This window comes from Somniosus microcephalus, chromosome 18, assembly GCF_052327205.1.
Source record: "Somniosus microcephalus isolate GS21.2 chromosome 18, FLI_Smic_1.0, whole genome shotgun sequence".
In the NCBI taxonomy this organism is placed as follows: Eukaryota; Metazoa; Chordata; class Chondrichthyes; order Squaliformes; family Somniosidae; genus Somniosus; species Somniosus microcephalus.
The window spans coordinates 17,228,252-17,248,580 of NC_141004.1; the positions used below are offsets into that span (position 1 = coordinate 17,228,252).

The 20,329-nt window shown below is 47.5% G+C and overlaps 1 protein-coding gene across 1 annotated transcript in view; it reads left to right on the forward strand.

Annotated features, from left to right (window-relative positions):
• The first annotated feature begins 673 nt into the window (after window positions 1–673).
• The window catches only part of ren (renin), a 55,225-nt gene continuing 35,569 nt past the window's right edge, over window positions 674–20,329 (forward strand). The window contains exons 1-4 of the mRNA XM_086011113.1: window positions 674–813; window positions 14,910–15,057; window positions 17,995–18,118; window positions 18,993–19,111. Of these exons, the coding sequence (XP_085867239.1) occupies window positions 758–813; window positions 14,910–15,057; window positions 17,995–18,118; window positions 18,993–19,111 (447 nt within the window). The 5' untranslated portion in view covers window positions 674–757. The remainder of the gene's footprint in view (window positions 814–14,909; window positions 15,058–17,994; window positions 18,119–18,992; window positions 19,112–20,329) is intronic.

The following is a 20,329-nucleotide window of genomic DNA, read 5'->3' on the forward strand; positions in this document are numbered from 1 at the left end:
GTCACCTCCCCTAACTCTCATGTGACGGCTTGGGCATCAACTCTTCCCTTCCTTTTTATTTCTTCCTTCGCTGCCCCTCCCCACCCCTCTACACAAAGTACCCTGGCACATTTTCTATGTTTAAAAGCACTATATAAATGCCACTTTTTATTGTCCTATATTCCGCTAGATTTAATGGGGGATTTTTAAATTATGGAGCGTTTTGATGAGCGAATAGGGAAAGACTTTGGGGGATAACTATCAACTTCAGCGGGGGTGGAAAACTGACAGAATCAAACTGGCTGCCCACTATATAGACGCCCCGCCTGATTTTTCTTTCCACAATGGAGTCCCACTTAATCTCCGTGCAGTGATTTTGGAATAAAATCTTCTTGAAGACAATCGAGACGCAACAATTAAAGTTAGGTCCATAGAATAAAGGTTCCTCCCTCGTATATAAGGTTGCAGGGCCATACTCTGAATGCTCAATAACTTAAAGAGGTGAACCGTCCGCGTAAGTGTTCAGTGACTCAAGTTGAGTTGCTGCTTACAGAGTGTTTACTTCCACTCTCCGATGTCCACTCTGCCAAACACTTTCACAGGGGGCAGGGCAATAGACGGAGAGGATGAGCATTAGCCAATGAGGAGGCGGATGGTGAAGCTGCAGGCGATGCCAAGAGACTATAAAACTCACAAGAGATAGAGAAGCTTTGCCCAGAAGGAAGTTTTGGAGAGTGAATAAAGCAAGAAGACTGAAGCTGACAGCACGAGCCTCGTGATGAAGTGGCTGTTGGTTCTTTGGGGTCTTTGCACCTCAACATACGCTCTAACAAGGTAGGCGCCTATGCTGTTGCCTTACTGTTGGGAGTTCTAACACTGAATTAACATGCCACAGTAAAACAAGTCACAAATAGATACAGCTGGAAAAAATATTAAACGCATTGATTGATAATATAATTATTCTAGCTCTTTAGCAACAAGCTATTGTTTTGTTGATGATCCATTAATACTCTCAACAGTTTCAGTGTGTACGTAAAAGTCAGAAAATTAAAGACTGCGGCTTGTCAAATTAATTTTATTTCACTGACCGCTCAGAGGATTAGTTGAAGTGAAGTTGCCATTTTTGATGACTACATTAGGAAGGCATCTTCATGTATTACAGTAAAATCTCCATTGCCCACAATGCCGTCACACCATCGTGTATTCGTTCACCGGTCAAAACTTAGTGCGAGGCATCAAAAGTGCAGAATTCTTCTTTTGATGTCTGTATTGTACTTTCCCTCATTCTCTAGGAGACTGGTGTACCCTAGATGTTGGAGCATAATTTTGGAAGTCTCGATTAGTGCAAATTTTCATTCTCCATCAGGGTTTGCTGTGGCTCAGTGGGTAACACCCTCACCTCTGAGTCAAAAGGTTGTGGTGGGTTCAAGGCCCACTCCAGGGACTTGAGCACAAAAATCTAGTCTGACGCTTCAGTGCAGTACTGAGGGAGCGCTGTACTGTCGGAGGTGCTGTCTTTCAGATGAGACGTTAAACCGAGGTCCCGTCTGCTCTTTCAGGTGGATGTAAAGGATCCCATGGCACTATTTCGAAGAAGAGCAGGGAAGTTCTCCCCAGTGTCCTGGCCAATCTTTATCCCTCAATCAACATCACTAAAAAACAGATTATCTGGTCATTATCACATTGCTGTTTGTGGGAGCTTGCTGTGCGCAATATTGGCTGCTGCATTTCCCACATTACAACAGTGAATACACACCAAAAGTATTTCATTGGCTGTAAAGTGCTTTGGGACATCCGGTGGTCGTGAAAGGCGCTATATAAATGCAAGGCTTTCTTTCTTTTCTTTTAATGGGGGGAATTCGATAGTTACTTGAAAAAAGAGGAGTGTAAAGCATATGGAGAGTGAGCAGGAGCCTGAGTTTAGACTAGGGTGTCTTGTAGAGAGAAACACTGGTGCGGACTTGATGGGCTGAATGGCCTGTTTCTGGGCTTTAACATTCTATGGTTATGTATCTAACAGAAGAGATTGCTTGGGATATCGCTGAAAAGAAATAGGGAAGTATATTTTCCAATCAGCGCTGTTTTGTACAAAAGCTTGGCCCGATCTTACCAAATTCCGGTCCCATTTATTTTAAACAGGTCAGTGTCTGCTAGCTTCCTTACTAAAACTGTGCTGTTGGAAAATATACACCCAATAATAGACCTCAAAAAAACAGAAGTAGAACAACGATGGCTTATACGCTTATTGCTGAGTTTCTGATCTCTCTTCTCTCACCCTGGGGAGGTGCTGAATGCGGAATGAGCATCTCTACAGTGAAGGGGACAACATCAGAGGGAGACTCGAGTGTGGGGGGTGGTGGCTACTCATATACACCTGCTCATGTCCAGCTCAGATCTACGGCTCAAGACATTGTTCCAATAGACTTCCAGTGCGTGTGCAGAGATCTGCCTTATTTTGTTGTGCATCATTAGACTCTCTAGAAGAAAGCCAAGACCTGAAAATTACAAGGCCGGCTGGGATGTCTCAAACTGAGGCGAGTCTAGACGATGGTGATTGCGCCAAATGCCATCTCCTGTCTCCTGCTCCCCCCCCCCCCCAAACAATTTGATCTTCTGAGGAAGCCGGCTCGTGCTGGGGCACAACTCCATGTATGCCAACACCTCACCCACGTGGCATTCCTTCATGCAATGCAATAGAATATCCATTGTCCAAAACGCCACCTGGTCGTGAATTTGTTCACTGGTCAAAACTTAGTGCGAGGCTTCGAACCTATATTGTATCTACTGTATACTGTACTTGCCTTCATTTACCAGGATGTTGCCAGGAGGGATTGGAGAATTTTAGCTATGAGGAAAGATTGGATTGGCTGGGGTTGTTTTCATTGGTGCAGTGGAGGCTGAGCAAGACTTGATTGAGGTGTATACAATTATGAGGGGCCTAGATAGAGTGGATAGGAGGGACCTATTTCCCTTCGCAGAGAGGTCAATAACCAGGGGGGCATAGATTTAAAGTAATTGGTAGAAGGTGACGTAAGAAAACTACTAGGCACTTGGTCTAAGCGTTAAACAAAGATTTAATCAGCTGTTTTACAACATGGAAGTCTAGTTGTGTCCTTCACTAGTTCCTGTTAAGAATGTCCTGCGCAAGCTGGGCCCGTGCCCAAGTATTTATACTCTCCCTGGACAGCGCCACCTGTAGGCCGCTCAGTATTATTTCATAAGTCTTTCTTTCATGAATGACTGATTCATGTCAGAAGGATTAGAGGGGAGTTGAGAATTTTTTTCACCCAGAGGGTGGTGGGGGTCTGGAACTCACTGCCTGACAGGGTGATAGAGACAGAGACCCTCATCACATTTAAAAAGTACTTGGATAAGCACTTGAAGTGTCGTAACCTAAAAGGCTATGGACCAAGAGCTGGAAAGTGGGACTAGGCTAGATAGCTCTTATTCGGCCAGCACAGGCACGATGAGGCGAATGGCCTCCTTCTGTGCCGTAAACTTCTATGATTCCCTAGGGCACTGTTGTACCGTGCGAGTAAAAGCAGAATTTGAGGAGTCTTAATCAGTGCAAATGTTCATTCTCCATCGGGGTTAATCTTTTAATGGGGAATGCTACAGTTGCTTAAAAAAAAGGTTATTTTTCAGCAAGTGACAGCAGGTCCTGAGAGGGTATTGCGGCTCACCCTGACGCTGTCCGCCCGCACAGACATTATGAGCAGGGGGGTCTATAAGGTAGCAGGAGCAGGAACCGTCTAGAGCTGTCTAATCTAGAGTCGTCTTTTGTCTCCACTCGTCCTATCACCATCTCGTCTCGTTTTGAATACCTCTTAATGTCTCTTCACTTCTCTTTTGTTCTCTCCCAGCCCCCATACTGGCCTTTTAATCTATTTCATTTCCTGTGCTTTTTCAGTCTTGACAAAGGGCTTCGACCCGAAACGTTGACTCTATTTTCTCTCCACGGATGTTGCCTGGCCTGCTGAGTTTTTCCAGCATTTTCTGTTGTTATTTAGGCGCAGGAACAAGCCTGGGGGCACTGATGCCAAGCTCCCCCACAACCAATTCAGCCCCAGACTGGGGTTCAAGCTTTATGAGTGTTCCACACTGGGCAGTGTGTCCACTCGCTGAGCTAATGTGTGGGGTTGGGGAGAGCCCCAGTCTTTAGTGGTGCATGAGTTTGAAAACATCACTGCCTCACTAACTGTGTTAGCGGTCCTTCTTGTGACTCTCTATCAGACCCTTTTTCCCACCCCACCCTCTCCCCCCACTCTCGGCCCACAAGAACATGAGATTCTCCAGCGCCCACTTGCCAGTATGTTTGGGTGCGTGGGAGAGTTTGGAGAAGCCTTCCCTGTTATTGGCTATTTTCGGAACTTCCCTGTATAAACACAGGGAGCTGCAAGTCCTATTTTTGTTCCTGCCTGACAGTTAATTTTACCATCTGGCTGATGATACCACTGACCCTGTTACTCGAGTTGTGTCTCTCCATCTCACACACCGCAGAATGCTTTTAATGCTTTTACCGAAAAGAAACTCGGTAGAAAACGTACAGGGTGAAGAGTTGGTTGATCACCCTCTGTTAGCAGATCTCCCACAATAGCCGCTGTAAGCAGCTGTGATTGTCAAACTTCTCTCAATGGGGGAGTCCTCCGCTCCTGTGTCAGATGTTGACAGGCTCCCCAGACATCCTGCCTGAACTTCCTAAAGAAATTACATAGGAACAATCATAGGGACAGGAGTAGGCCATTCAGCCCCTCGAGCCTGTTCCGCCAAGCTACCCAAAGGAGGAAAGTGTTTTGTTAATATACAGCAACAGAAAGAACTTGCATTTCTATAGCGCCTTTCACAACCTCAGGATGTCCCAAAGCACTTTTTGAAGTGTAGTCACTGCTGTAATGTAGGAAACGCAGCAGCCAATTGGTGCACAGCAAGGTCCTATGAACAGCAATGAGATAAATGACCAGATAATCTGTTTCTGTTAGTGATGTTGGTTCAGGAATAAATATTGGGCAGAACACCAGGGAGAACTCCCCGACTCTTCTTCAAAACAGTGCTATGGGTTCTTTTACATCCGCCTGAGAGGGTAGACGGTTCCTCAGTTTAACATCTTATGCATTCGGCAGTGCGGTGCTCCCTCAGTACTGCACTGGGAGCATTCACCTAGAGTATGTGCTCAAGTCTCCTGAAGCGAGGCTTCGAACCCACAACCTTCTGCCTGCGAGGCGAGGGTGCGACCCACTGAGCCAAAGCTGACACATGGTAACAAGGCGATACATACAGAAACCTGATGGCCTCGTGTAAGCCCAGTTTGAAAACCTATGATGTACCGTGATTGCCTTTGAGAAGGGTTGATGTTGTTCAGTCAGTGGAGACGGGTGAGAGAGAAAAACTCGGGAGCTAGTGTCATGACAGTATCGGAACGACAATAGCCAAGGATATGAACTCAAGCGGACTTGCTACAAAATGATGGCCCAGATTTTCCTGGGGACATTGTAGTAGCGCATCTACGTCATAGGGACCCTTGAACGGCATAAAAGAAAGTGTAAATTATGGAGTAAATGTCTCATGCTATTGCTTATTCGCCATATTTGCCGAGGACTTTTGTGCCTCTCCACCCTTACTCTCAACGAAGCTAATTATAAGGTATTTATCAGAGCTCCGCCCCCTCATTACAATCAATGGTGATCGTTACTTCCCTTAATTAACGCCACTGACACTATGGGCGCGATCTTGCCAGCCCTGGGGAGGCGGGTTTGGAGGCGGGACTGCCGGGAAAATGGCAGAATCTGGGGGTGGGTGCGTGCCCAACCCGCCCCCAACCTGCCTCCATGCCATCTTCCCAGGAGGCGGGTAGCCGTCCCACGCCAGGTTCCGTCTCCTTGGAGACGGGAAGGGGATTACAGCCACTTATCTGCCTGTTAACAGGTAGTTAACAGGCAGGTAAGAGGATTATCCCCATTTTGCCCATACAAGTGCGGGCTTCCCGAAGGCTCCGAACCTCGCCAGGGTCACCGAGGCGAGCAGTGGGTCTGGGGGGGGGGGGGAGTGCAAAAGTGCACTGTGGAAGTAAGTGATGGGTGCAAGCGTGGAGAGGTGAGTATCTGAGGTGAGTGCAAAGTGTTAGTAAAAGTTTACTTACCTTTGTTTCTTCCTGCAGGCTTCAAGAGTTGGGTATGCGGAGAGTCTCGCACCTCCGCGGCAGAGATGACAGATGGCTGCTGCATTCTCCAATGCAGCAGCTGTCTAATTTCTGCTAAAGAAAGAGGTTTGATGAGTCTTGAATTCAAGAATTCATCAAACTACAAAGAATGTGTGATAAAAATAATAACTTCCGGAAGTTATGTCATCACTTCCTGTGAACTGTGAACTATGAACTATGAACTGTGTACATACCTCACTTCCTGTCATGTGTCACTTCCTGTTGGACTGGTATAAATACTGGTCTGTTCAGTATTGTAAGAGGCTTCTACCAGAGGCATGGTAAAGACCTCTCTTGTATATAGTGTGTTTATAAGTTACTTAAAGCTTACTTTAAAGTTACTTGATGGTAAGCCTCCTTTTTCTTACATCAGAATGTCTTTATTTTTGATTTTTGACAGATGAAGCGTCATACACTGACGTTCTCTGTAACCGGCTTCCCCTTAATTGGCCGGCTAAGCAAGGGAAAACAGCGTGGGTTGGCCAGAAATTGATGGAGGCGGGACTGAAACCCAACAAGTGGGAGTCCCGCCTCCAAAAGCTCCCCATTGGCAAAATCCAGCCCTTAGCCTTAAAATAATTAATTGGCTTTGAATGTGCTCTCTGATTGCATTTAAATGACATGCTGCTGTGTTTGCTGATTGGGACTTGTTGAAAGGCCGGGTTCTTAAACATTGCAAGGTCCGGTCGATAAAACTATTCTTTTCTTTTAAGCTTTCTGTTTAATCTACATCTCCTGTTTAAGTATTTATTGTTGCTAATCTGCTCCTCCACCTGTTTGTATAGCCAGAAAGTCGCTCAAAAATAAATAAGTGATGAACAAAGACAGTTTGACAGTTGTGTTGGGCAGTGTGTGTTAGCGTGCAAGGCGTGGCAGGCAAAATCCAAACAAACATCAGCAGGACAGATTCAAACAAAGGTAGCGGTAATCGTCTATGGAGTGACGGAAAGTCCAGTGGCCATTGGCCGTACAGCTTCTGATTCGACGCTGTGCCCGCTCCATCATATTCTAATTAGCAAAGCAGGAAAATATGGGGGGGGGGGATTTTAACATGGGTGAGCGGGTGGGAGTGAGGGAGTTAAATGGCCAAAAATTTGAGGCGTGTCAGGAAACCAGCGGCAACCTATCGACTTCCGGGATTTCCCCGAGGGGGGGGCAAGGCGCGGGCAACCAACCCGCTCCCAGGAGGCAGGCTGGCATATGTTAAGTAGGCTGGGAGCCCCTCGGATTTAACCTGCTGTGCAGGTTTTACCACAGTCAGCCGGCTTTCCCGGGCCTCGGGAAAACCCGGCAGCTGCAGCGAGGCGAAGACAGCCTCGGGGAAGCACTCCCTGTGGGCCGGGAGGAGCTTCTGATCGAAACCCCTCCCCCCCCCAGGGTCGGAGACCGGACCCACCTAGACCTGCGACCTCCTCCGGACTGCTCCCCGCCCCGGCTGGAAGCCAAGCCTGTCAGTCAGGCTAACTTCCAGGGGGGACCTGTCAATGATGAAAGACGCCCGCACCGTGCGGGGAGACCCAAACTACAGATTTCCTGTGCACTACTAGACGCACCCCGCCCCCCACCCCACCCCCCGCTGCTCCCAGTATGTAGGTAAGCAAATATTCCCCCCATGTAGTCAGTTATCAGCAATAACTTGATATGTAAATTGCGCAAGGCACTTCACGAGTGCATCACAAAATTTGACACCGAACCAATAAGGAGATATTGGGACAATGCATTCCCAATTTTCATTGCTCCACCATTGGCGGCCGTGCCTTCAGCCACCTGGGCCCTAAGCTCTGGAATTCCCTCCCTGACTCTCTTCACCTCTCCACCTCTTTTGTCTCCTTTAAGACGCTCCTTAAAACCTACCTCTTTGACCAAGCTTTTGATCACCTGTCCCAATATCTCCTTATGTGGCTCGGTGTCAAATTTTGTTTGATAATCGCTCCTACGAAGCACCTTGGGACGTTTTATTACGTTAAAGGTGCTATATAAATGCAAGTTGTTGTTGTAACCTATTATCAGGTGATACAGTGCCACCTGAACTGTGCCAGGGTGCAAAGTAAATGGATTTTGTTTTTAAAAAAGGGGGGGGGAACATGTGATTTGTCCCACTGGCTCTGTGCCCCTCCCAGTGAGCCAGACGACTGGGAAGCACCCAGAGTTCAATCCCCGGTTGAAGCCCAGGTCAGTGTGGTGCTGGGACACTACACTTCGTCTCACTGCTCCTGGATCAGGGACGGGGAAAAGAGTCAGGCAGAGTTCCCACTCCTGATAACTGTTTTAAAATTCTCATCCTTGTTTTCAAATCACCCCTTCCTATCTTTGTAACCTTCTCCAGCCCGACAACCCTCCAAGATCTCTGTGCTCCTCCAATTCTGGCCCCTTGCGCATCCCCGACTTTAATCGCTCCACCATTGGCAGCTGTGCTTTCAGCTACCAGGGCCCTAAGCTCTGGAATTTTTTTTTAAATTAATTTACAGGATGTGGGCATCGCTGACAAAGCTGGCATTTTTTTGCCTATCCCTAATTGCCCTTGAGAAGGTGGTGGTGAGACACCTTATACAGCTGAGTGGCTCGCTGGGCCATTTCAGAGGGCAGTTAAGAGTCAACCACATTTGCTGTGGGTCTGGAGTCACATACCGGCCAGACCGGGTAAGGGCGGCAGATTTCCTTCCCTAAAGGGCATTAGTGAACCAGTTGGGTTTTTACAACAATCCGGTAGTTTCATGGTCACCGTTACTCACTTTTTATTCCAGATTTAATTAATTAATTGAATTTAAATTCCCCAGCTGCCGTGGTGGGATTCATGAACTCATGTCTCTCGGATCCTTAGTCCAGGCCTCTGGATTACTAGTCCAGTAACATAACCACTATGCTAGAATACCCCTCCCTTAAACCTCTCCACCTCACTACCTCTCTTTCCTCCTTTAAGACGCTCCTTAATGCCGACCTCTTTGACCAAGCTTTTGGTCACCTGCCCTAATATCTCCTTATGTGGCTCGGTGTTGAATTGTGTTTGATAATCGCTCCTGTGAAGCGCCTTGGGACGTTTTACTACATTAAAGGCGCTATATCAATGCAAGTTGTTGTTGTTGTTGTTCAGTCATCCCTGCTGAAACCTGCACTTGTGCGGGGGTGGGGGGGGGGGGGTTTTGGAAATTGGGTGAGGGACAGGCGCAGGTTTGGCTGCGATGCTCCCTGTGTTCAAATAGCCCGCTGATATTCACCTTTGAAGCCGAGGCAGAAGGCTGCTTGAATCGTACCCCAGAGGGAGTCAGTGTTTTCAGGAGCGGAGGGAAATAAATCAAAATAAAAACAGAGGGGCTTCGCAGCAAAAACATCAACTAATCTTATGAAAGACGAACACGATGGGACTAACTGGATAGCTCCACCAAAGAGCTGGCGCTGGGACGATGGGCCGAATGGCCTCCCTTCTGTGCTGTCTGGTTCTCAGGTGAGATTCCCCCTCGAAGTGACATTAATAGCCTGCCCGTTCACACCTTCTGAGTGCTAACCTGTCAAATGTTCAGGCCCCTGCTAATCCCTGGATAATCATTAACTGCCAGAGCATATTAGTATTTAAATTGCTTTTTTGTACTGATATAATCCGCATCACACAACAAAATATGTAACCCCTGGATGTTCATTAACTGCCAGAGTATATGTGCATTTAAATTGGTCTCTGTACTAATGCAATTAACATCAAATAAATATTTAATCACTTCATTTGAAGAGATATTGAAAATCATAAACTACTTTCCACCAGTGCCTGTTGGATTCACTCAGGGTAATGATTGTAGTTACTCTGCTAGATGAATACCTTTCACTCTGCTGATACTGGGCACTGCCCCTTTTGCCAAGCACCCCACCCACCCGTCCCTTCAACCACTGTCTGCCCCACCTGTGACAGAGACTGTAGGTCCCGCATTGGACTAATCAGCCACCTGCGAGCTCATTTTTAATGTGGAAGCAAATCATCCTCAGTTCCGAGGGGCTGCCTAAGAAGAAGAAGAGAAGGATATTTACACACCGATTTACACCTTTCATCATCTCCAGTGTCAGCTGTGGTTCAGTTGGTAGCACACTCGCCACAGAAGGTTGTGGGTTCAAGCCTCACTCCAAGGACTTAAGCACATAAAGCTAGGCTGACACTCCCAGTGCAGCGCTGAGGGAGTGCTGCACTGTCGGAGGTGCCGTCTTTTGGATGAGATGTTAAACCGAGACCCCATCTGCTCACTCAGGTGGACGTAAATGGTCCCATGGCACTATATCGAAGAAGAGCAGGGGAGTTATCCCTGGTGCCCTGGGGCCAATATTTATCCCTCAACCAACATAACAAAAACAGATTATCTGGTCATTATCACATTGCTGTTTGTGGGACTTTGCTGTGCGCAAATTGGCTGCCGCATTTCCCACATTGTGGATGAGTTAGAGATTATGTAGGTCGAAGCTCGGGAGGGCAACAAAGATGGCATTGGGAAACTTGAGTCTGGAGGTAACAAAGGTGTGCCTGAGGGTTTCAACAGGGCTTTGGTGAGACCACACCTGGAGTACTGTGTACAGTTTTGGCCTCCAGATATGCTTACCTTAGAGGGGGTTGCAACGAAGATTCACTAGATTGATTCCTGGGGTAAGATGGTTGTCCTATGAGGAGAAATTGAGTAGATTGGGCCTATACTCCCTGGAGTTTAGAATAATGAGAGGTGATTCTCATTGAAACGTATAGGATTCTGAGAGGACTTGACAGGGTAGATGCTAAGAGGCAGTTTCCCCTGGCTGGAGAGTCTCGAGCTAGGGGCCATAGTCTCAGGATAAGGGTTGGCCTTTTACAACTGAGATGAGGAGAAATTTCTTCACTTGGGCTTGTGAATCTTTGGAATTCTCTACCCCTGTGAGCTGTGGAGACTCAGAGAATCAAGGGATATGGGGATAGGGCGAGAAAGTGGAGTTGAGGTCGAAGATCAGCCATGATCTTAGTGACTGGCGGAGCAGGCTCGAGGGGCCGTATGGCCGACTCCTGCTCCTCTTTCTTATGTTCTTAAATTGGAGTGAGGCGGGTGTGGAGACGGACAATGTTTCGACGGTGGACGTTGGCAGCCTTACTTGAGGGACTGGATGTGGGGTTTAAAGCTCAGGGCTGAAAAAAGACACCAAAGTTTCACATCATCAGATTGTGCTTGTGTGGGCATCCAGAAAGGGGGTTGGAATTGGGAACTGAGGCACAGAGTTTGGAATGCTGGCCCAAAGGGATGATCCTTGCCAATGCTGAGCTCCATGAAATTCTGGCTCATCAACACTACGTATTTTCTATGTCGTCCTTGGGGAAATATAAAAGAGGATGTGAAAGAAATGAGAACAACTTGTACATTTTAAAATAAAGTCTGGCGGCATAATATTTGCAATGTCTTGTAATCTGTGAATGTTAACAATTGGGTTTATTGGAAGGGAATGAACTCTCAGTTACCACAGTAACAGAGTTATTTAATTTTAGGACTGCAGGTTTTCGCTGCCAACTTGAGGTCATGGCAGGGGGTCAGATACCTTGAGAGAAGGCGCCATCCAGTTGAATATTTGTGAGAAGCTTAAAATTCGATCTCTGTGAGAAAGTCTTTTCGGCATTTCAGGCGGCTTGCCTGCAATGCCCAGGAGTCACTTCTTCTCTGCTCTGATGAGGCCCGAAGGGTTTCGTGACATCTTGTGGCCGTTTCAGGTGCAGTGAAATGGTCACCAGCCCAAAATAAGAGAGGAGTTCACAGTCTCAAGATGGCTGGGACTGTTTTGAGTTTTATACAACTTGCATTTATGCAGCGAGTTCAACGTTAAAAACAAAAATCCCAAGGCGTTTCCCAAATGGAAAAAGGTGGAGGAATGGATAGCGGGCCATGGAAGGGACAGATTGGGACAGGAAAGTAAAGGCTTGGTGGAAAGGTGAGTTTTAAGAAGGCTTTTAAAGGATGCGATTATGTCCGTGAATGATTGAGACACGGACAGCAGGAGTTGAACAAAACAAGTCTTTCCTGATTGAAGTCAATAGGGAAACTGAAAACACAGAGGCTCACTAGCGCCTTTTATACAGGGGTGGTCACTGCCGGTACTGCAGTCTGAGACCCGTTATTCTCTTAAAGGTACATACACAACAGATGCGATTGGTGTTGTATCAGCAGTGGCTCCGTGGGTAGCACCCTCATCTTCCCAGTCTAAGTAAGGTTGTGGGTTCAAGTCCCACTCCAGAGACTTGAGCACATAAATCTATGTTGACACTCCAGTGCAGTGCTGAGGGAGTGCTGCACTGTCAGAGGTGCCGTCTTTCAAATGAGACATTAAACCGAGGCCCCGCCTGCCTTCTCACGGTGGACGTAAAAGATCCCACGGCACTATTCCGAAGAAGAGCAGGGGAATTCTCCCCGGTGTCCTGGGCCAACATTAACCCCTCAACCAACACCTCAAAACAGATTACCTGGTCATTGTCGCACTGCTGTTTGTGGGAGCTTGCTGTGCGCAAATTGGCTGCCGCGTTCCCTACATTACAACAGCGACTACACTTCAAAAAGTACTTCATTGGCTGTAATCTGCTTTGGGATGACCTGAAGTCGTGAAAGGTGCTATATAAATGCAAGTCTTTTTTAAATGTTTCTGGGGCAATTAGTGATAGTGGCAGCACCAAAGAAACTTTGGATCCCAGACCCTGCTTTCCATAGGAACAGGAGTAGTCCTTTCAGCCCCTCGGGCCTGCTCCATTCAATTAGATCATGGTTGACCTGCACCTAAACTCCAGTTACCCACCTTCACTCTATATCCCGCGATACCCTTTACCTAACAAAAACCTATTGATCTGTCTTGAAAGCTCCAATTGTCCAACTAGCCACAGCCTCTTAGGGGAGTGAGTTCCAGATTTCTACTACCCTCTGTATGAAAATGTGCTTCCTGACGTCCCTCCTAAATGGCCTAACTTTAATTTGTTATGTAATGATTCTGTCCCCTTGTTCTGGGTTCCCCCACCAGAGGAAATAGTTTCTCCGTATCTACCCTATCAAATATTTTTATTGGGCCGGATTTTCCGACCCCCACGGGTGTGTACGAGGTGCGTACGCGCCCGTAGGGGCCGCGCCAGTGCCGATTTCAGGCAGGCGAAGCGCATGCGCTGAAAACCAGCACTTGCGATCTATCAAGAATCCTCTTGACAGATCGCAGGCAGCCCCGGGAGAAGGGCCTCCGCGGGTGGAGAGGTGCGCTTTCTGCCCAACTTCCGCCTGCTGAAAGCCTTTAAAATTCTTACGAAGGCCTGTTTTTACCAGCATAAGAGTTTAAAAAAAATTTTAAATACTTTTTTTTTCACTCATTTATAATTTTAAAATACTTTTAAAAAAAGGTAAGTTCATTTTTAGCCTCGTAAAAACTTGAATTATTTTTTTTAATTACATTTTTATTTAAAACATTTAATTTAATATAATTTTAACTAATATGTGATTTTTTTAATGTATTTAATGTTTAACTGTGTTTTTAAATGTAATCCCCATTCATACTTTTGACAGATCTGTGCGGAGAGACCTGTCAAAAGTGTGCTGGGGAATTCCCTTCTTTGATTGGTTCCCCATGGCCCACGTGATCCCAGAGGTGCTTGCGAACCGCCTGCGCCCTCTGGGATACCTGGGCCTCTGTGCGCGCGGACCCGGAGAGGCCCAGGATCGCAAGCCTCGAGACCTACAGAGCCAACGGGTATGTGCGTAGATTTTGTCCGATCGGAGGCGTCCGCTCACGGGAAGCCAAGGCCCATTGTTTTAAACACCTCGATTAGATCAGCCCCTTTCAATCTCCCACATTCAAGGGAGTACAAGCCAAGTTTATGCAACCTGTCCTCATAATTTAACCCTCTAAGCCCCGGCTGGCATTTACATGTGGCGGGCAGTGAAGGGGCGCCTGGGGAGAAAAACCAGGGCAGGGAGGTGGCAGCAGGCATCACCACCCCATTTCCCCCACTGTTTCCACCACTACATCTCCCGGTTTGGTGCAATGGTTGCTATGCTGCAGAGATGGATTAGGAGAGAGGAAGGTTGTCTGAAGAAGGAAACGGGTGAATATTCTGAATATTTTTGCTCGATTACCTTTGAGGGCCAGGGCGTACTAATGCAGAGCTTTTCCTTAGCAGATTAAATGGGTAGTTTGGACTTCTCCTCTTCTGGCTGGCCTCCCACTTCCCACTCTCTGAGCTTGTCCAACACTCTGCTGCCCATATCTTAACTCGCACCAAGTCCCGTTCGCTCATCGCCCCCTGTGCTCGCTGACCTACACTGGCTCCCAGTCCGACAACGCCTCGATTTTAAAATTCTCAACCTTGTGTTCAAATTCCCTCCATGGCCCTCGCCCCCTCCCTAACTCTGTGACCTCTTACGATGCTACACCTCTCCGAGATCTCCGCGCTCCTCCAATTCTGGCTTGAATTCCTTCACACCACCACTGGGGGCCGTGCCTTCAGCTGCCAAGGCCCTAAACTCTGGAATTCCCTTTTTATACCTCTCCCCCTCCCTAACTCTCTTTCATCCTTTAAGTCGTTGCTTATAACCTACCACTTTGACCAAGCTTTTGGTCATCTGCCCTAATGTCTCCTTCTTTGGCTTGGTGTTAAAGGCGCTATATAAATGCAAGTTGATGTTGATAATTGGGTAGATGGTACACAGTCCGTGGAAGCACAGCAACTGATGGACTGAATGACCATTTCATTCACTTGAAACCGTTTCCGTCTCCACAGGGTCTCGCTCCATAAAATGCCGTCCGTTCGCCAATCACTGCGGCAACTTGGATTGAAACTGACGGATGTCCCTCAGGAGGTTAATAAATACTTTCAGACAAGTGCGCGCAATGGAACAGCACCAACAATCCTCACCAACTACCTGGATGTAAGTGCAGTCCTTCTGCTTAAACTCTACGGTAGGGTTTGGTGTCACAGTGTAATGTGTTGCAGCTCCGTGCCGTGTGACGGTCAGTGAGCGACGCTAGTTTGATTGTCCACCTTGCTCTTCAGTTCAGATGCCAAATGAAGGAAGGATTCCTTCCGGGTAACATCCATGGAGAGAAATTAGAGTCAACGTTTCGGGTCAAAACCCTTTATCAAGACGAAAGAGGCACAGGGAATGAAATAGATTGAGAGGCCGGGCTGGGAGAGAACAAAAGAGAAGTGACATTAAGAGGTATTCAAAACGAGACGAGATGGTGATAGGACTAGTGGAGACAAAAGACGGCTCTAGATTAGGTGTGAAATGTGCTGGCAGAATGGGAGACAGCTGCCATGTGGGAGAGATCATATTCAGACAATTTCAGATCATAACCTCGGCCCCTATTACATTTTTACTTATATTTTATCCACCCCTTTGTTTTGGTTTTCCCCCCACCTTTTCTTTTTTTTCTCTCTCCCACATGGCAGCTGTCTCCCATTCTGCCAGCGCATTTCACACCTAATCTAGAGCCGTCTTTTGTCTCCACTAGTCCTATCACCATCTCGTCTCGTTTTGAATACCTCTTACTGTCTCTTCTCTTTTGTCCTCTCCCAGCCCGGCCTCTTAATCTATTTCATTCCCTGTGCCTCTTTAGTCTTGATAAAGGGTTTCGACCTGAAACATTGACTTTAATTTCTCTCCACAGATGTTGCCTGGCCTGCTGAGTTTTTCCAGCATTTTCTGTTGTTATTTCAGATTTCCAGCATCTGCAGTATTTTGCTATCGTACGAAGGATTCCTTCCTTTTGTTTTATTAGTTTATGGGATGTGGGCGTCGCTGGCAAGGCCAGCATTTATTGCCCATCCCTAATTGCCCCTGAGAAGGTGGTGGTGAGCCGCCTTCTTGAACCGCTGCAGTCCGTGTGGTGAAGGGGCTCCCACAGTGCTGTTAGGGAGGGAGTTCCAGGATTTTGACCCAGCGACGATGAAGGATCGGCGAGATATTTCCAAGTCAGGATGGTGTGTGACTTGGAGGGGAACTTGGAGGTGGTGGTGTTCCCATGCGCCTGCTGCCCTTGTCCTTCTAGGTGGTAGAGGTCGCGGGTTTGGGAGGTGCTGCCGAAGAAGCCTTGGCGAGTTGCTGCAGTGCATCTTGTAGATGGTACACACTGCAGCCACGGAACGCCAGTGGTGGAGGGAGTGAATATTTAAGGTGGTAGATGGAGTGCCAATCAAGAGGGCTGCTTTGTCCTGGATGGTGTCGAGCTCCTTGAGTGTCGTTGGAGCTGCACTCATCCAGGCAAGTGGAGAGTATTCCATCACACTCCTGACTTGTGTCTTGTAGATGGTAGAAAGGCTTTGGGGAGTCAGGAGGTGAGACACTCGCCACAGAATACCCAGCCTCTGACCTGCTCTTGTTGCCACAGTATTGATGTGGCTGGTCCAGTTAAGTTTCTGGTCAATGGTGACCCCCAGGATGTTGATGGTGGGGGATTTGGCGATGGTAATGCCATTGAATATCAAGGGATGGTGGTTAGACTTTCGCTTGTTGGAGATAGTCATTGCCTGGCACTTCTGTGGCATGAATGTTACCTGCCACTTATCAGCCCAAGCCTAAACGTCGTCCAGGTCTTGTTGCATGTGGGCATGGACTGCTTCATTATCTGAGGAGTTGTGAATGGCGCTGAACTTAAGAAGGCAAAAAATTGGTGGAAGGGATATCCTCAAAGCTACTAGGCATCAGCATCGCACTGCTAGAGGCTGGGAGCAAGTTAGCCCCACTCTCTCGTAGCCTGGTGGTCCGAGGATGGTGAAGGGAGAAATAAATCAGAAATTGAGTTCTGCGTCTCTCTCTCTCTGGTTTTGGCCCCTTGCCATCAGTCTCCTCGGGCGTGGCTCCTATCTTCATCTGGGTGTTCAGCTCTGGCTCCTGCTCCAGCTTTTACCCAAATCATTGGTCCCGAGCTCCTGACCCTATCTCTGGCCTCTGGCTTCAGTTTCTGCCCCCCAGCCGCCCGCCCACCACAGCTGCTGTCTGTCAGTTAAGTCTTCAAAGTAAACACCCTTCCAAAGCACAAGGGCTAAAATTTCTGTCTTGGGCACGTGCCTACACGGTGGAGTGAGAGACCTCGGTCCTGAGCTTCCACACTGAGAGTTCCTGATCTTGGCCGTGGTTTGGGCAGGAGGGAGCGCCGAGTGGAACCAGGTCCGTCCTGGGACTAAGAGTCCACCTGTGCTCCTTCGGAACACCAGAGACCAGGACTGGTGTTGGCGACGGGAGGAAATCAGCCATCCCTCCTCTTGGTCGGGAAGCAGCTACACGCAGCAGGCTGACCAAGTGTGACATTGACTCTTTCTGATAACCCAAGCTTGCATGATCATACGATTCTGTTTTTCTGTTATTACACTGTCAGTTGTGGCTCAGTGCTAATACAGTGCCAGTGGGTAGCATTCTCTACCTCTCAGTCAGAAGGTTCTGGGTTCAAGTCCCACTCCAGGGACTTGAGCACGTAATCTAGGCTGCCACTCCAGGGAGCGCTGCACTGTCAGATGGTGCCGTCTTTCAGATGAGACGGTAAACCGAGGCCCCGTCTGCTCTCTCAGGTGGATGTAAAAGATCTCATGGCACTATTTTGGAGAAGAGCAGAGGAGTTCTCCCCGGTGTCCTGGCCAATATTTATCCCTCAATCAACATCACTAAACAAAACAGATTATCTGGTCATCATCACATTGCTGTTTGTGGGAGCTTGCTGTGCACATATTGGCTGCCACGTTTCCTACATTACAACAGTGACTACACTCCAAAAGTACTTCATTGGCTGCAAAGAACTTTGGGACGTCCTGAGGTTGTGAAAGGCACTATATAAATGCAAGTTTGCTATTGTTGTGTTGTCCTCTTCAGACCCAGTACTTTGGGGAGATCAGCATCGGGACACCTCCACAGACCTTTAAAGTCATCTTCGACACAGGCTCAGCCAACCTCTGGATACCATCAGTCAACTGTTCCCGCATCTACGCTGCTTGTTGTAAGTGTCCTCCTGGATTAATGTAAGGTCGCTGCAGACAAAGACGTCGCCGCAGTTCAGTGAGCGCACTCCTCCATAAACAGGATCTGCATCTAATGAGCCGTCACTTCTTTCCCCCTATCGGGCGGGCCAGGTGCGAGTAAACCTATCGCCGCCGTGTTGCGGAGCCTGCAAGACTGACACGCATGGGTGACCCCCTGCACAGAACTTTGAAATTATCAGCAGGCTTGGAAGTTGCTGCAGATTCATTCAAAGTCTGGGCAGGACTTGAGGGGGTGGGGGGGGTGGGGGATGAGAAAATCAAGTCAAAGAGAAAGTCTGAAGAAAAATAAAGATTGAGATAATGGAAACATTTTTCAGATTAGAGGAAACAAGAGAAAGATATAAAACAGCGAAAAGTGAAGCAAAAAGAAAGAGAAGATACAAAATTAAGGATATGGCAAAGAGTCGAAACAAACAGAATTTTAAAAAACACAGCATCAGGGTAACAACAGGAAATGCTGGAAAAACTCAGCAGGCCAGGCAACATCCGTGGAGAGAGAAATAGAGTCAACGTTTCGGGTCGAAACCCTTCTACAGAACAGTTTTGACCCGAAACGTTGACTCTTTCTCTCTCCACGGCTGTTGCCCGGGCCTGCTGAGTTTTTCCAGCATTTTCTGTTGTTATTTCGGATTTCCAGCATCCGCAGTATTTTGCCATCGTACAGTATCAGGGTGTTTTGCTTGGGTTTAACACAAGGTGATTTGCCACTGGATGGCGCTATAGGCCAGGAGTAGATTTAAATGTATCAGACCCTCAAAACAAATGGCAAGTGGAAAATGGTTAAATTGGCTGAAATTAAATAGTTTGCACCTTTGTTTTGGCTCTTTTTAGTTTCCCACAACAGATATGACTCCTCCACTTCAAGGACATACGAGGCCAAAGGAGAAGGATTTGCTATCCAATACGGATCTGGCGATGTGACGGGAGTCCTCAGTCAAGACATTGTAATGGTGAGCCACAGGCAATGGGTTCACGTTCAGCCAGGTTCAGCTCAAAGTTGGTTCCCTGATCTTTCCCACTGTCACCGTCAGGGCTACGGTAGTACAGTGGTAATATTACTGGACTATTAATCCAGAAATAAAAACAGAAAATGCTGGAAATACTCAGCAGGTCAGGCAGCATCTGTGGAGAGAGAGAAACAGAGTTAATGGGGCAGAAATTCCTCCCCAAACGCGTGAGTACGGAAGGGGTACTCACGCGTCTGGCCGGAGGAAATGCCGGTTTTCAGCATGCACAGCGCATGCGCTGAAAACCGGCATTTCCTCTCCTCTCACCCAAGAGTTGAAGAGGCTAGCGCGTGCGCTGTAGGGGGCAGCGCGTGCGTCTTGGATTTCCTCTGTTTTGGGGGATTTGCGCATGTCTAAAGGCCTCTGGTCTTTATGCTTGTAAAAAGCACACGTAAGTATTTATTTTTACAGGTAAGTGGTGTTTTAGTGCAATTTAGAAATGTTTTTTCCACAGGTTTATTATTTTAAAGAATCTACAATAAGGTAAGTTTAGTTTTAGACCCTTTTTATTAAAAATTTATTTTTTTCAAAAAAAAAATTATTGTTTAAATTATTTTTTTAAACTTATTTATACTTAATTTAATGATTGGGATGGTTTTTAAAATTTTATTTAAAGTATAAGTAGTGTTTTGGGGTGCAGTACTTCTCATGAGTTTGACAGTTCTTACTCCCAAACTTATGAATGAAGTTTCCCCTCCCCTGATTGGCTGAACAGTGCTCACCTGATCCCAACCGCTGGGTCAGGTTAGCACAGCGCGCCGACATCAGAACCGGGCCACTGACAGGAAATCCACTGCGGGCCAGGTTTCAGATGTCGGCGCGCCGGGTGAGCGCACATCGGGGGCTTGCACGCGCGGCAAGCCCCCGACACCAAGTTCTGGGCCAACGTTTCAGGTCGATGACCCTTCGTCAGAACTGGAAAAAGTTGGAGATGGAACAGGTTTTTAAGCAAGTGCAGGGGCAGGAAAGGGGGAGGGGAGGAAAGAACAAAAGGGAAGGTCTGTGATAGGGCAGAAGGCAGGAGAGATTCAGAGACAAAAGGGCTGATGGTGCGAGGCAAAAGGAGATGGTCATGGGACACGTTAAGAAACAAAAGATGGGTCTGGTTGAAGTGTAAATGGTGATGGCAGAATCATCAACAGCTACCATGTGAGAGAGAGA